Source organism: Ptychodera flava, chromosome 22 (assembly GCF_041260155.1).
Source record: "Ptychodera flava strain L36383 chromosome 22, AS_Pfla_20210202, whole genome shotgun sequence".
Taxonomy (NCBI): Eukaryota; Metazoa; Hemichordata; class Enteropneusta; family Ptychoderidae; genus Ptychodera; species Ptychodera flava.
In genome coordinates, this window is record NC_091949.1 from 27,686,084 (window position 1) to 27,700,193 (window position 14,110).

The 14,110-nt window shown below is 35.9% G+C and overlaps 1 protein-coding gene across 25 annotated transcripts in view; it reads left to right on the forward strand.

Annotated features, from left to right (window-relative positions):
* The window catches only part of LOC139123108 (protein FAM13A-like), a 93,169-nt gene that overhangs the window by 44,806 nt on the left and 34,253 nt on the right, over positions 1-14,110 (forward strand). For 24 of the 25 annotated variants that reach the window (XR_011549586.1, XR_011549588.1, XR_011549589.1 and 21 more), the window contains one exon: positions 12,760-12,946. Coding sequence is in view for 15 of the 25 variants with exons in the window: in XM_070689110.1 (XP_070545211.1) it covers positions 12,760-12,946 (187 nt within the window). In the remaining 10 variants the exon portion in view is untranslated. Of the gene's footprint in view, positions 1-1,134; positions 1,231-12,759; positions 12,947-14,110 lie in introns of those variants that run through there. The other variant, XM_070689115.1, reaches the window with a different exon arrangement.

A 14,110-nucleotide genomic window follows, 5' to 3' on the forward strand; every position in this document is an offset into this window, starting at 1 on the left:
TTGTTTTATTGTAGTAAATTTATCAGAGAGTAAATTGAACTGTGCTTGTCCAAGTAGGGTGTACACCAAAAGGATGTCCTTGACTTGCAAGTCATTCACCCTAAGTTTGATAAGCACTCAATCAATCCAATTTACTGGCCTTGAGAATTCTCTGTTTTCCCTCTACTTCAGTTGGGTCCTTAATACCTGCCACCTCCATTTCCCACTTTTATAATCGGCTATTGTTGCACCTCCGTCTCGAACAGACAGTTGTAGTAATTAACGTGATGGATTATCATCCTATATGCCTCTTTCAAAATTAATTTCAAAATCTAGCAGTGACTAGTCTTAATCCACATGTAAATGGGAAGTATAAATCCTGGTACGAGTTATTCGATAATCTCTTGAAAGTGAAGGTGTAATCTTGATGTAATTATACAAGCTGACACGTGTACAGCATCGGTATACTGTGCTCAGCTCTCTCAGCCAAATTGATGTGCCACAGTCTCAAGAAACTTCTCTCTGACGCATGAACATTTCTAGATAATACATGTATTGTATAGTAATTCCTAAATTGACGTAGAGAGTTTGAGAAGTAGAAGCAATCTATATATCATACATGTATACAATATATGTAGCTCCTCAAAACATTATTGTGTGGTTCAAGTTGTGTAATATCATTCTCCAAGCAGACAATTATCATAAAATATTATACATTAAAATACCTGGTGATACAATCTGTCTCCCAAAATATTAGCGAGAATAATTTTTGTGTAGGAGGGGATGTACGTAATGGAGACTTAAAAAACCATAATCACTGAAATTGCAGAATGCAGTAAAGCTCTCGCAGATATCAGTAGGTACCAGTTAACACAAGAATATGTTGTATTGATTGTCAGATATTATTAGGAAAATCTAGCCTTTTAAAAATCAAAGATGATTTACATTGGGTTGTCCACCTTTATGCAAATTTCCAAATCTACTGGTAAAGTGTCATGCCACCAGTGTTGGTTTTTAAATAGACAACAGACAGGTTCATTGCACTGGTATGCAAATTGAATATTGGGATGCCGTGCTGGGGGTATACCCCCTGCTGACTTGGTAAATATGTATTTGAAAATACTGAAAAGATAGCATTGATATTATAGCTAGGCTAGTTGTGTAGGATAGAATGCTACATCGATATGTGCTATTACATAAGTAGAAAACCATAACTATTGCACATGGTACTGTATTATGTAGCTCAATCCGGTAAGTACCTTCTCTTGGCTTGTACGTTTCTTGTTAAATATTTTCAGGACCAATTCTTTCCGCTATTTTAAGTGTAAAATTTTTTTTAAGAAGGTCAAATTTTTGCATGGTTTGTACAGATTTCTAAGGTCACCTCACGATCTACAAAATATCATTTTCATGAACTATTGACGGAAATGAGTTTTCACCACTAATATCAACCTGTTCTAAATTTAGAAACCCATTCAATCTTTGTGTTGTCTCTAGTGGGTATTTGCAGACCAAAATATCCCATATTACATAAGGAATGCACTGAAAAATGTAAATAGTGAAATAAAATTTGCGCATAAAGTGGCATTTATATATTTTTTGAAGCACATGTAAGTGTGAGAAGAGAATTGTTTGGGAAAAACGGAAACGTGATAGCTTATTAGAAAATTGCAGATTTATTAAATTGTCACATAATTACCCATAAGATGTTGTGTGCATTGTAATGTTTGCTGGTATTTATATGTAAGATCATTTCAGCTTTTCAGAACAATTCCAATTTTTCAAGACTATCGTAGAAAATCCCTGGTCTTGTCAGAGTCAGGATTGCGCATGCTCGCAGCGTGGAATTGTACACCTCATTTGCATATGAACTTTAAAAAAGTGTCAACGTTCGCTGATTTTGTCATGTGATATTTCATTCATCCATTCAGTACGCTGATAATGACATCCTGTGTTATTTGCAAAGGTATATGCCAGATATATTTCATGTTATTGAAGTTAGCCAAGGAGACAGTAATGAGGCCCATATTGGCTGCACCAGCATTAACAGTGTGAGTCAGACGTATTTAGAACGAGGTAAAATGTTTTTGAATCGGTGCAATAATGACATATGAAAACAAGATCTTGGTTGCTTAAGACTGAAAACACCATTTATACATATGTGTTAAAGCTACGAAGGTTTTGATGTTTTTCTGCAAAATTTTAAAAATTTGTAATTCTGCTGGTGCGGTGTACACTCTGTATTTGAACATTTTTTGCAACACTTTCATCTTATTTCTGCAATAATATATCTGTCTCTTATAATCACTGCCAAAGCAGGCATTAATTTGTTAAAAACTGCTTTTCTATCATTATCCATATCCTTGAAGAAATTTTGCCGCTAAAAGAGACAAAAGTGATAATTAATCATTTCCTTATCAGTCATAGGAAGGCAGCTGAACCATCTGAGACTTGATGGGTCTTTGAGTCAGGTTTTTTGCCGAGAATATTTGCTTTTTACAGATCGCCTCACTTCTGTAATTAAATAAGAAATCCCCATCAGTGAATGATTTAAAAAGGACTACCGTCAGCCTCCCAATTTATTTTCTCTCCGAGAATTAGATTTCAAGCAAATTATTGAGTCGTGCATGGCTACAGCTATACTACCAAGCTTGATGATACACCTGATGTCATAGTATACCTGGTGGCTGAATCATTTTCTACCTCATCAGAGAGCTTGATTTTCACTGCTTTTCTCCAATTGTGTGGACAGAAAATTGAATATAGAGGGATTACTGCAAGGGGAGGAAAGGTGCCGTGTGTGTTCTGTGATGCAAGGAGCTGAGATACAGCAGACAAGTGGGTAGTTTTACAATCAGAAATACACACATTGACCTTTTGGTAATGTTGTGCGGTCTTGAGAAAAAACAGCATTCTAAGAGAAATCTGATGCTGTGCTCAAGTCTCTGTGAGAATATGTGTACTCGTGTTTTGAATAAATATTGCTGCAATCAAGCAATGTCAAGGACATGTACATGTAGTACTCTGTTGACATTTTGGCCAATTTGATAATCACATATTTTAATTACAGATATCAGCTCTTGTTGCATCGATAATTGGACACATAACAGTCATTTAAGGTCATTTTTTCCAAATTTTTTAGTTTGCACATTTCGTCACATATATATCAAAGTTTTAACGTCGTTCAGCTTTTAATCCTTACACCCCCATTTTCTTGTATGTAGGTCCACCTATCCTATTGTAAATAATACGGACATTCCAAACTTTGATAGATGGTTAATACTTGCTAAAAGAGCACGGCTGCTGAAGTTACGGCGATTTAACAAGTTGAATATTAATAGATTCTTTGAGTTGGGATTCAAAGGCCAACTTTAAGTGTTAAATGCAAGTATGTCAACCAGTTGTACCTCGCAGCTAATCTTAGCAGCCCAAGTAATGTACGTGGTGTAGACTTGTTGTAGATGTTTCAGTGTGCCATGTGTTTTTGTCAGCCAGGCATTTGTAACATGAATCGTGAATCTATTAATAATTACATTGTGAGAACTAAATTCAACAGAGAGAAAGAGAAAGGTCTGAAGTTATCTTGGTATTATTTTCAGAAAAAAGATAATCAGTCTGTGATAAACACTGAATCCCTCTGATTTTAGCCATCAATTCACTAATTAGACAGAGGTCTGGTTTGTTTCATCTATGTGATTTGGGCAGTGCCATGTGAAATAGTTACTGAAGCATATATATGATATAAATAACAAGAGACACTCGATATTTCTTTATGCCGGTACACCATAGGCCCGGACCTCTCTATATTCATTCATTGCAATCACTCAAGTTTTGTAATATCATGGTTATTGTAGTTGAGTGGTATGAAAGCCATGAACTTCACACTTTACATGTTGGTACAGGTGTCTGTCAAGTTCACAATAAGAACATTTTTACCAGAACTGCATGCATTTACCAGTGTGCACTTATTTTAGCCATCTATGAAAATGTTTGGTTTCAACCCATGAGGAAAGAGACAGCTTATGTGAGCTACTGCATTTTCCCTTTCTGTGTAGAATGGACAGTATGCCTTCAATTTGAAAAAAAATTAATTACCAGGCTGAGATATAACCATAGATGATACAGTATCGTTTATCAAATTGCAGTCAGCATAATTCTGTTTGACAATCTATGCTTCATAACTGTGATGGTATACTTAATCTTCAATACTTCCTCAATTCCATATCTTCCTTCAGTTTCAACCATAAATACCTCTGCCAACACATCATCAAGTGTTACAATGAATTTCAAACTTTCTCATAATTGAACGACTTTCTTATTGAAACAACTAGACAATATTTTTTATACATTTGTAATACTTAAAAACAACAGTTTAAGGTCAGTTGGATAATGTGACACTGTCACAATATACAGAGATATAATATGCTTTTAGACAGCGTAGTCAAGATTTATGCATCCTTTATGATCAGCAATACAATTTCCACCAAGTGTTTCCAAGATAAGCAAAAGATGTTTTATGATATAAACAGTATTACGCTTATAAATGCAGGAATTAGCCCCTCAGTACTAGTATGTATACCGGTAGAGACATTTTATTCATGCATGGATTAATATGCAGCTGACTAGTTATTAGACTGAAAGATTCCGTCGCGTGCAGGCGCTCCGGCGCACTGCGACCTACGACCCTTTACCACAAAAAAGGGTAAAGGGTAAAGGGTCGTAGGTCGCAGTGCGCCGGAGCGCCCGCACACGACGGAATCTTTCAGTCTAACTAGTTATGCACTGTGGAAATATTTGTGAGTGCTTCCAGTATATCTGTGATGACAGTATGATAATGTGGCACATTTGATATAAATCTTTACGTCAGAATAAATTTGCTGAATGCAAAAAGTTACATGTGCAATGGCAACACAGCCTGATAATGCCCTTCCATTACATTGCATTAGAAAAGTCTTTCATATCGCGTAAATAGCCCATGCATGTAAAAAAAATGGAAATTGTACCTGTTTTCCCATAGTACCGGTATGTTCATGTTTACTCTCAGACTGACACTCTGAGACTGACTAATTAGTTAAAAGCGTCAATATTGCCAAGGCAGTATAGTACTTCAATCAATAACTATTCAGTTTTGAGAACATTATTGAAGTATCAATGGGGCAGCTTTCAAGAGCAATTTGAAGTTACTGGCTGAATGGCGGTGAAAGCAATATAGTGGCCAATCATGTGCATGACTAGACTTCACAGTACTTTGGGTGCTGCTGGGCCTTTTAACAAACCTGATATCATGTCAGATTAATCTAAAAGAGTGAACCACTGGCTTCTGTTTACATACTATTGCGTTCCACAGTTCTTGACTCAACGAACAATAGATTTATTTGGAGAAGGTAAAGGCGCACAATATCATAGACATGCAGGCCGCTTTTAGAATGTTAGAAGCTGTATTTGAACTCTGTGTATATTGAAATAGCATGTAATTTGTTAGGTGTCCGGGGGGACTTATAGGTTTGGTCATGTCCGTGCGTGCGTCCGTGCGTGCGTGCGTGCGTGTGTGCGTCCGTCCGTCCGTTCACGCAGATATCTCAGAGATGCAAGGAGTGATTTCATTCAAACTTGGTACAAGGATTACTTCATATGTCATACAGATGCACGTCGATTTGTTTTGTGATACGATCCAATATGGCCGCCAGGCGGCCATTTTATTACGATTTTTTCATGTACAAAGCCATAACTCAGACATGTTTCAACCGATTTTATTCAAAGTTGGTACAAGGACATTGACCAATGTCATAGATATGCATGTCGATTTGTTTTGTGATACGATCCAATATGGCTGCCAGGCGGCCATTTTATTACGATTTTTTCATGTACAAAGCCATAACTCAGACATGTTTCAACTGAATTTATTCAAAGTTGGTACAAGGACATTGACCAATGTCATAGATATGCACGTCACTTTGTTTTGTGATACGATCCAATATGGCCGCCAGGCGGCCATTTTATTACGATTTTTTCATGTACAGAGCCATAAGTCAGACATGTTTCAACCGATTTTTTTCAAAGTTGGTACAAGGATATTGACCACTGTAATAGATATGCGTGTCAATTGTTTTGTGATACGATCCAATATGGCTGCCGTGTGGCCATTTTGTTACAATTTTTCATGTACAGAGCCATAACTCAAACATATCTCAACCGATTTTATTTAAAGTTTGCACAAGGACATTGACCTATGTGATACATATGCACGTCAATTTGTTTTGTGATACGATCCAATATGGCCGCTAGGCAGCCATTTTATTATGATTTTGTCATGTACAGAGCCATAACTCAGACATGTTTCAACCGATTTTTTTCAAAGTTGGTACAAGGACATTGACCAATGTCATAGATATGCATGTCAATTTGTTTTGTGATATGATCCAATATGGCTGCCGTGTGGCCATTTTGTTACGATTTTTTCATGTACAGAGCCATAATACTCAGGCATATCTCAACCGATTTTATTCAAAGTTTGTACAATGACATTAACCTATGTCATACATATGTACGTCAATTTGTTTCATGATATGATCCAATATGGCTGCATGGCAGCCATTTTGTTACAATTTGTTCACGTCCTTTGGACACGTACGATTTTATTCACCAATTTTATTCAAACTTAGTGCAAGGACATTGACCTATGTCATACATATGCACATTGATTTGTTTTGTGATACAATCCAATATGGCCGCCGTGTGGCCATTTTTTTTCCGATTTTTTCATGTCCGGAACCATAACTCAGACATGTACCCAGCGAACTTATTCAAAGTTGGTACAAGGACATTGACTTATTTATACATATGTATGTCGATTGGTTTCACAAGGTGGTCAAATATGGCCACATGGTGGCAATTTTGTTATGGTTGTTTCATGTCGAGAGCCATAACTCTGGCAAGTCTCAACTGATCTTATTCAATTTTGGTACATGGACATTGACTTATGTAATACATATACGGTACGTGTTGATTTTTTAAACAGTAAGATCAAATATCGCTGCATGGCGGTGATTTTGTTACAATTTTCTAATGTACAGAGCCATAACTCAGACATATTTCCACCAGTATCATTCAAAGTTGGTACAAGGACATTGACCTATTTCATACATATGCTCGTCAATTTGTTTCACGTCATGTAGCAGTAACATGTCAATTATTGAAGTTTTGTAAGTAGGCTGATATGTCAAGAAATACTGCACCAAATTTCATGAAACTGTGCATAGATATTAAGCTCACATTGCTTTAACATTGAAAAAGACATTTATCAGTGTCATTTTAATTAATTTGTAATTGCATATGTAATGAACTTTCCTAATTAGAGTGATATAGCCACAAATTAATACAACGTCAAATTTGATGAAACTTGATACAGATGTTGATCTCATAGTTTGTGTAAATACTGCATCAAACTTCATGAAATATGGTACCAGTGATAATCTATTAAGTATTAGGATTGTATGCAAAAATGTTTTGCAACACCCTGTTGATTAATTCCTAGTTGACTCATTTTATGAACTTTAGGATGGTGGCCTACATTGGTTTATGTTTTCATCACCATGGAACTCATTCTTGGCCATTGAGTGCCATCTGTATCAAAGTATTTTTATCACAGACCTAATTAATGAAGAGGACTCTATCCTCTCTGAGGACTTGTAATCAAAGTACCCATTAACAAGTGGGGACTGTGTCATCAACGATGACTTGTTATAGATGTTTTGATTTCAATAATATCTAAGAGGTTGGAGCAGTAGATTGAGTAGCTCAACATTTTCTTTTTGACAAATGTTTGTAGTGGACATCGTTTGAGTACAGTATGTGTGGATGATGTGAAAGAGGAATCTTGTGACGCTTTCATCTGCTGCTACTAAGTATACTACCATAGATTATCATACATGCTGTGTGATATGTCGTGATGTGTCCGTATTTTGACTCGATGCTGTGCAACTCGTCAAAATGCGGACACATCACTTGAATATGGTACGTTATCGACCAAACTTTGTGTAATAAGCCCTAAATAGCTACCACTGTACCAGTGTATGGTACCAAAAAACAATCCAACAGAAGATGTAGAGATATAAAGTTAATAAAAATATTGAAGATAAAAGAATAATCAACATCAAACATTGAGTACAAACCTATGGTCCTGCCCAAATGATCCATAGTTTAAAAGCATTATACCAGATTAACAGTTCTCTGATTCAGTCCTCAAACAGTGAATGACTTGTATTTATATTGAATTACACTGGTCTTAAAAATGGTTTAGATACAATGATAACAGGAACCTTGTAGATGTACCGGTATGTTTGTTTACAAATTCACATGATTGCAGCGATACATCATTGGTAATCAGTGGATCCAAATGGATATATGATATTTCTCTGAGTTTGAATTTGAAAACACGTATGGTATACATGTCAAAAATCGCATTTCCCATTGTTTCTTTTGATCACTTTCCCATATAGAAAATTAGCCTCAAATGGTTTCTATGTTAGCATTGTAGGCTATAAAAATTCTCATTTCTCAGAGATGCCCTACATTCATCTTGTGAGCAAAAATTAGATCTTGATTTTGTGCCAGATAAAATTTTAAATAAACAAAACCCCATTTTAGATACACAACAGATGTCCAATTTTATAACCCCCTTGATGACAACAAGATGGCCGCCAGGAAATACAATCCTGAAGAGTGATGATTTTACCTCATTGAAATTTGATAGCTATCTTGATTCTTCTTTTTATTCTCTGTACTCACTCCCCCAGGTAGTAATGTGATAAGGTGGAGCTATATTATGATTTCAATTGTTTCATAACCTTGAGTTTTGTACAATGATATCTGAGATTGGAATGTCACTAATAACTGCTCATGTTAACTTCATATACTGGGAATGATTCTGTGTTATTATAGCAGGAGGGGTCAGGTTTGTGTTGTCATGGTAACGGCATTTTGAAAAGCATCAAAAGCAGGTAGTGCCTTGAATTTGATGTATTGAATTGAAGATGGCAGGCTGGGTTTTTTTCATATTTTCTGTGTTATGTCATAATATATTTATCTAGGTAAGGATTATCAATACACAGAGAAAAGAATTGTTCCAACTTTCTTGTTTAATATTGTACAAAAGCTAGATTGTTTTCACATAAAATCAGATCACCAGTGTTACCATGTAACTATCTTTGATCCCAGTATGCAGACCTGATTTCTTCCTGACATGTGTGCATTTTGTCTTTGTTAAATTTCAACTAGTTTTATAGCAGTATCAAGTGTGTAAATGTAGAACAGTGGGCCCAGGTACAACTATACTTTGCATTTCAAGGGTGTCTATTCAACAGAAATGTAACCCTATTAGATAACATACATGTACCGCTGCCAGCCACATGGATTAGTATGATCTCAGTATTCTCAAGTATGAGGTATCAAGATACAAACATACATGCCGGTGGCCTAGTGTAATATGAGTGAACATGACTTGGTTCAAAATACAATGGGTGTCATGAAGTGAGGATGTAATATTGAAATGTAAAATTGTGTTCAAAATGAAGCAGGGCTTATGTTTGTCATGTAGAGAGTTCCAAGATATTTCATATTTCTCCATAGTTAAGATAGATTTTGGTTCAGCAGAAGTTGATTTGAGAGATATTCTTACTGAGCAGCAGGGGACATGTTAGCAGAAATTAAGGTAGAGAGCGTAAATGTGTGACCTCCCCAGCGTGTTCTTTCATTTGAGTGTTCCATAAATGGAACACTCATTTACAGCCAATGAATGAATGATTGCACAGCGGTTCTGTCTTTCTCTCTCTCCAAATCTGACTCGCCTCAGGGAAATTAAAATTTTGGCTATATCTAGCAGTAAAGGATAGAGAGTACACCGCATGGCTCATTTGCAGCAGTCGCCTTGCCCATTATGCGTACAGTGAATTTGATAATCATAGTCAGACATGAACATGTGCGCACTCTTTTCAAGAGTCCATCATATGTTGCAAGTATCATCTGGACAAGATGACATATTTAAATGTTGATGATGTTCTACAGTATGTGCCCTGTCTGATCTGAGACCTTAAAGTGTATATCATCAATTTTTATTCAAAAATGTATAAAATATGTAGTTTTCATTTTGTTTTCAAATATTCCTTCACATTTGTTAACCATTTCATAGGTTTTCTGATTCTTCAATGAAATAATTACATGTAGTATACGGTAAAGGTACCTTTAAAGCTATTGTGTACAATTCTCTGATGGCTACAAATGAAAGCCTTATTAACTGATACTGTAGGCTTAAAGGTTCTTATATACAATTGGTCACATGTACCAGTAACTGCTGCACTTTTAAAGTGAAATATAGAAATATCAAAATTGATGAAGTAATTTCACCAAGTAATGATATCTTTGTATTTCCCCAGCAATCCGTCCTAGCATCTATCCAATACTTTGAGTAGAATTTGTGCTGGCAATTATCCAATACTTTGACCAGCATTAATTTGTCCTAGCCATTTAATCCAATACTTTGTGCAGAATTCTCAGATGTATATATGGCAAGATAATATTCCACATGTATTTATATCCAGTTTTATTGAACACTAACCTGTGACACCTATTATGTAAAATACCTCAGCGTGCATAAGCATTTAAGAGGGATGTATCAATTCACAGAAGAGCAAATATCAGACATTAAAAAATTTTTATGATAGAGACAAAAATGGCAGGGTACTTTCAACCTAAATTCTTTTCTCAAAGTAAAGTATGAAAAGAAAATTTAAGATGGCGTCATAAACGTGTCAATTTCAGCAAGCGTAGAAAATTTCACCAGAGATGAGAATTCATAGGAGCCCATCTACTTGTAAGCTGAGAACCCGATGAAGCCTTGGATGGAAAGGAAATTTTTACATGCTTGCTGTACGGTATTTCCCACCTATAGACTTACATGTACATTAACTCTTGTGGGAAACATATTAGCATTTTGTTCCCTGTCATCATGGAACTGTTTTCACTCCAACAAGATACGGATGTCAGTGACAAGCAAAATCTCACTTTGCAGTCAAATCTTCAGAATGTCAAAATATCCCTTTCATTTTAATACCAGCATCCATTAATGAAAAAGTTCATGTCAAAGCGGTATTCGATTTCACATCAAAATACTGACTGTCAGTTTAGTTCAGTGTGAGTGGCCGGTCAGGCTGAAGGACTGCACTTCTCAGGTCAACTTGCACCTGAGCTGAATTTAGTATATTACTGATGAAGGTCACTGATCGGAAGGGAACTCGTAGACTGTTAAGTAGGTTTGTACAAACAATAGCTTTCACTTGCTTGTATACTTGGCTTATCATTCTTCAACCAGGGTTAAAATATTCCGCCAGTTTTACACGTTGCAAACAGTGAAGAAACGCTATTTTAAAACGATGCATAGCACTTAGGGTGATGTTCTAGTAATGTGGAAAATCAGCGTATAGAATTCACAGTCTGTTTGTTCCCTTTCACAGTGACAAAGTGATAAACTTAAACAAGTGAAAATGTGAATTCCTTCTTTTAAAAAGTGATGACAAATTAGATATTGTGTCGTAATGCCAGATTTAACGATAAATGAATATTTTTATAGCTGTTTGAGTAACTGATATTGCTTTGTTTGAAAATCAGAAAGGCGAGAGAACAATAAAAGTAAGATATATGATGATGCCTGTGGACATGAATGCAGGCGTATTAAAGTCTGTTATACATTACAATAACCTTACAGGAGAAACATGTTACCTTTCCTATAACGCTTGATTAAGAGTATTACCCATGGGAATTTCCAATCATTGTAATGGCCTGCAATTACCATAATATACAAGTGTACTATCACAGCCAAGGCTGGTGCAGTCTCTCAGGGGAACACTTGTGAAGAATAATAACTCTACCTAGTCCTTGATGTGTCACAGATTGATGTATTTTCGTTGTATTAAATATCGCACTTTCATTTTCCTTCTGTTGGCTTTATGCCTAGAAGATCACCACGTTATTCCAAGCTTCTGAAATTTTATTGCCAATGCAGAAATAAGTCAGTGAGGTTGCAGTGTTCGGTGTTATGACTTGCATTTAAGTAAAATATGTGATTAATGACACTGCCGCAGAAATTACTGTTCAGAATAGAAGGCATTATTGACATATCATAGGCAATAGTTGTTCAGTAGCGTATTGATAAACCAGTATGATGCCTGCACTTTTATATTGGTTCATCATTTGTGAATATAATTCTCTTGAATCTAACGCCCTTGTGGGCAATTACTTTCAACGCTATAGCTTCACTGCATTTGTATAATTACAGAACCCTTACAAACACATCTTTTATTCTTAAAAAAATTTTGTGGAAATGCTGTGTATTGCGTTCGTCTTCAAAAATTTTTGTGTTTAACAACATACCAGTAATGTCTCATGGGGAAGTTATCCAACATAGTATTTACAACTGTAAATGTAGAATTGATAAATCTTCAAACGCATTGATTTCTGCCATATGTAAATCAGACTGGAATTGCCACAGTAAGATTTTCCGTGTCTTGAGGAAGCAGTTGTATACAATTTAACTCTTTTCCAAAATTATTTATTTCATTTATCTTTATATCCTATTGGTTTTTTATCATCTCAGTATCATTTTATGTATACTGCTATAGACACATTGTCTGAAAGAAACTTTAGTAATAGTAATAATAATTAGAAAGTTTTCAATTGTCATTCTTGTCCACATTAATTATGTATATCTTTCTTGTGTTCTTGTTTCAGGCCCAAGGGGTGAATAGGAAACAGGAGGACAAGATGATGAAAATACTGAGTTCCCCTCTCACTAAGAAGAAAATCAACAACAAGATATTCGGAGTACCTCTGGAAGAGCTATGTCGGAAAGGGCGCGATGGAGAAGTGCATATCCCGCTGATCATCACCAAAGTGGTGGAATTCATCAACAACCATGGTAAGTCTTTCAAATATTCATTATTTCCTAACTCAGAGAAGCTGCTCTTTTCCCCCAATTCCATTCAGTAAGTGTGATTTCTGAAGTAGCCCAAGCCACATAATATTGTGATGCTAGTGATAAAATTTCACTCTACTTCTCGCATGTGGGTCCACCCAACTTTTGAAAACAGTGGGGATAAATGGAAGTCTGGTGGTTAAAGGGTTAGAATTTAAATTATTCTAGCAGGATATGGTATATTGGAAAACAGTAACTCTAAACAGAGGTTGTGTTGAACTTTAATACCTGAGAAGCTTTGCCGTCAGCAGATTCAGACTAATGGATCATAGAGTGATGACTTTTAATCCTTTCAGAAGGATGGTTTAGCCCAAACCTATTGATATTATTCGTGAGTGTGGACCTGTTTACAAGGATTTGGGGTTGAACAGGTTAATAGATATTCAGAATAGGCATGCTATGATCACAGCATCAACACCACAAAACATTCATCAATCTTGACCATGTTTGCAGAGCATGCATTATATTGCCAAATCTTACTTCGTTGAATGCATGTGAAGGTAAATGGTAGGACATTTCGAGCTGGACTATCCAACACTTGGATCTAGCAAATTGGATCCAGAAAGCATCCAGCAAAATGCAGCCAGAAAGTTTGTTTTTACAGATACTGTTGTAGTGTGATGTGACTTAAATGATTGTGGATTCTTGTGGCGTGATGGAAGTACATTGTACATTTATCTCAGGACAACATGTTAGTGAGAGGGAAAATTGGAAGGAAATAGCATCGAAAGATTTAATGAATCAGAGGATATTTTCTAACGTGATAGTTCTAATGGCCATATAATGTGATGATGTAGTATTCTCCTGCAATGAAATTGTGTTTTCTTGTAATATCATTCAACAATGTTGACTTTTTCTGAGCAGTGCTATAAAAGATATAAGGCAGTTATTATTGTTTAATTGTTTACTTTAGCAAGATACAGTAGTGAAACTTGAAAAGTAACCTCTCCTAATGGTTAAGATGTTTTTTAAGGCGTGCCATTCCCCAAGATTTTGAATGTATACAAACTTTAGACCGTGTTTAGGTCATTGCCTGGGTCTGTTACTGTGTTGTCTGTGATGATGTCACAGAACTGTTGACTTGAGTATGATGTAATACTTGGTACT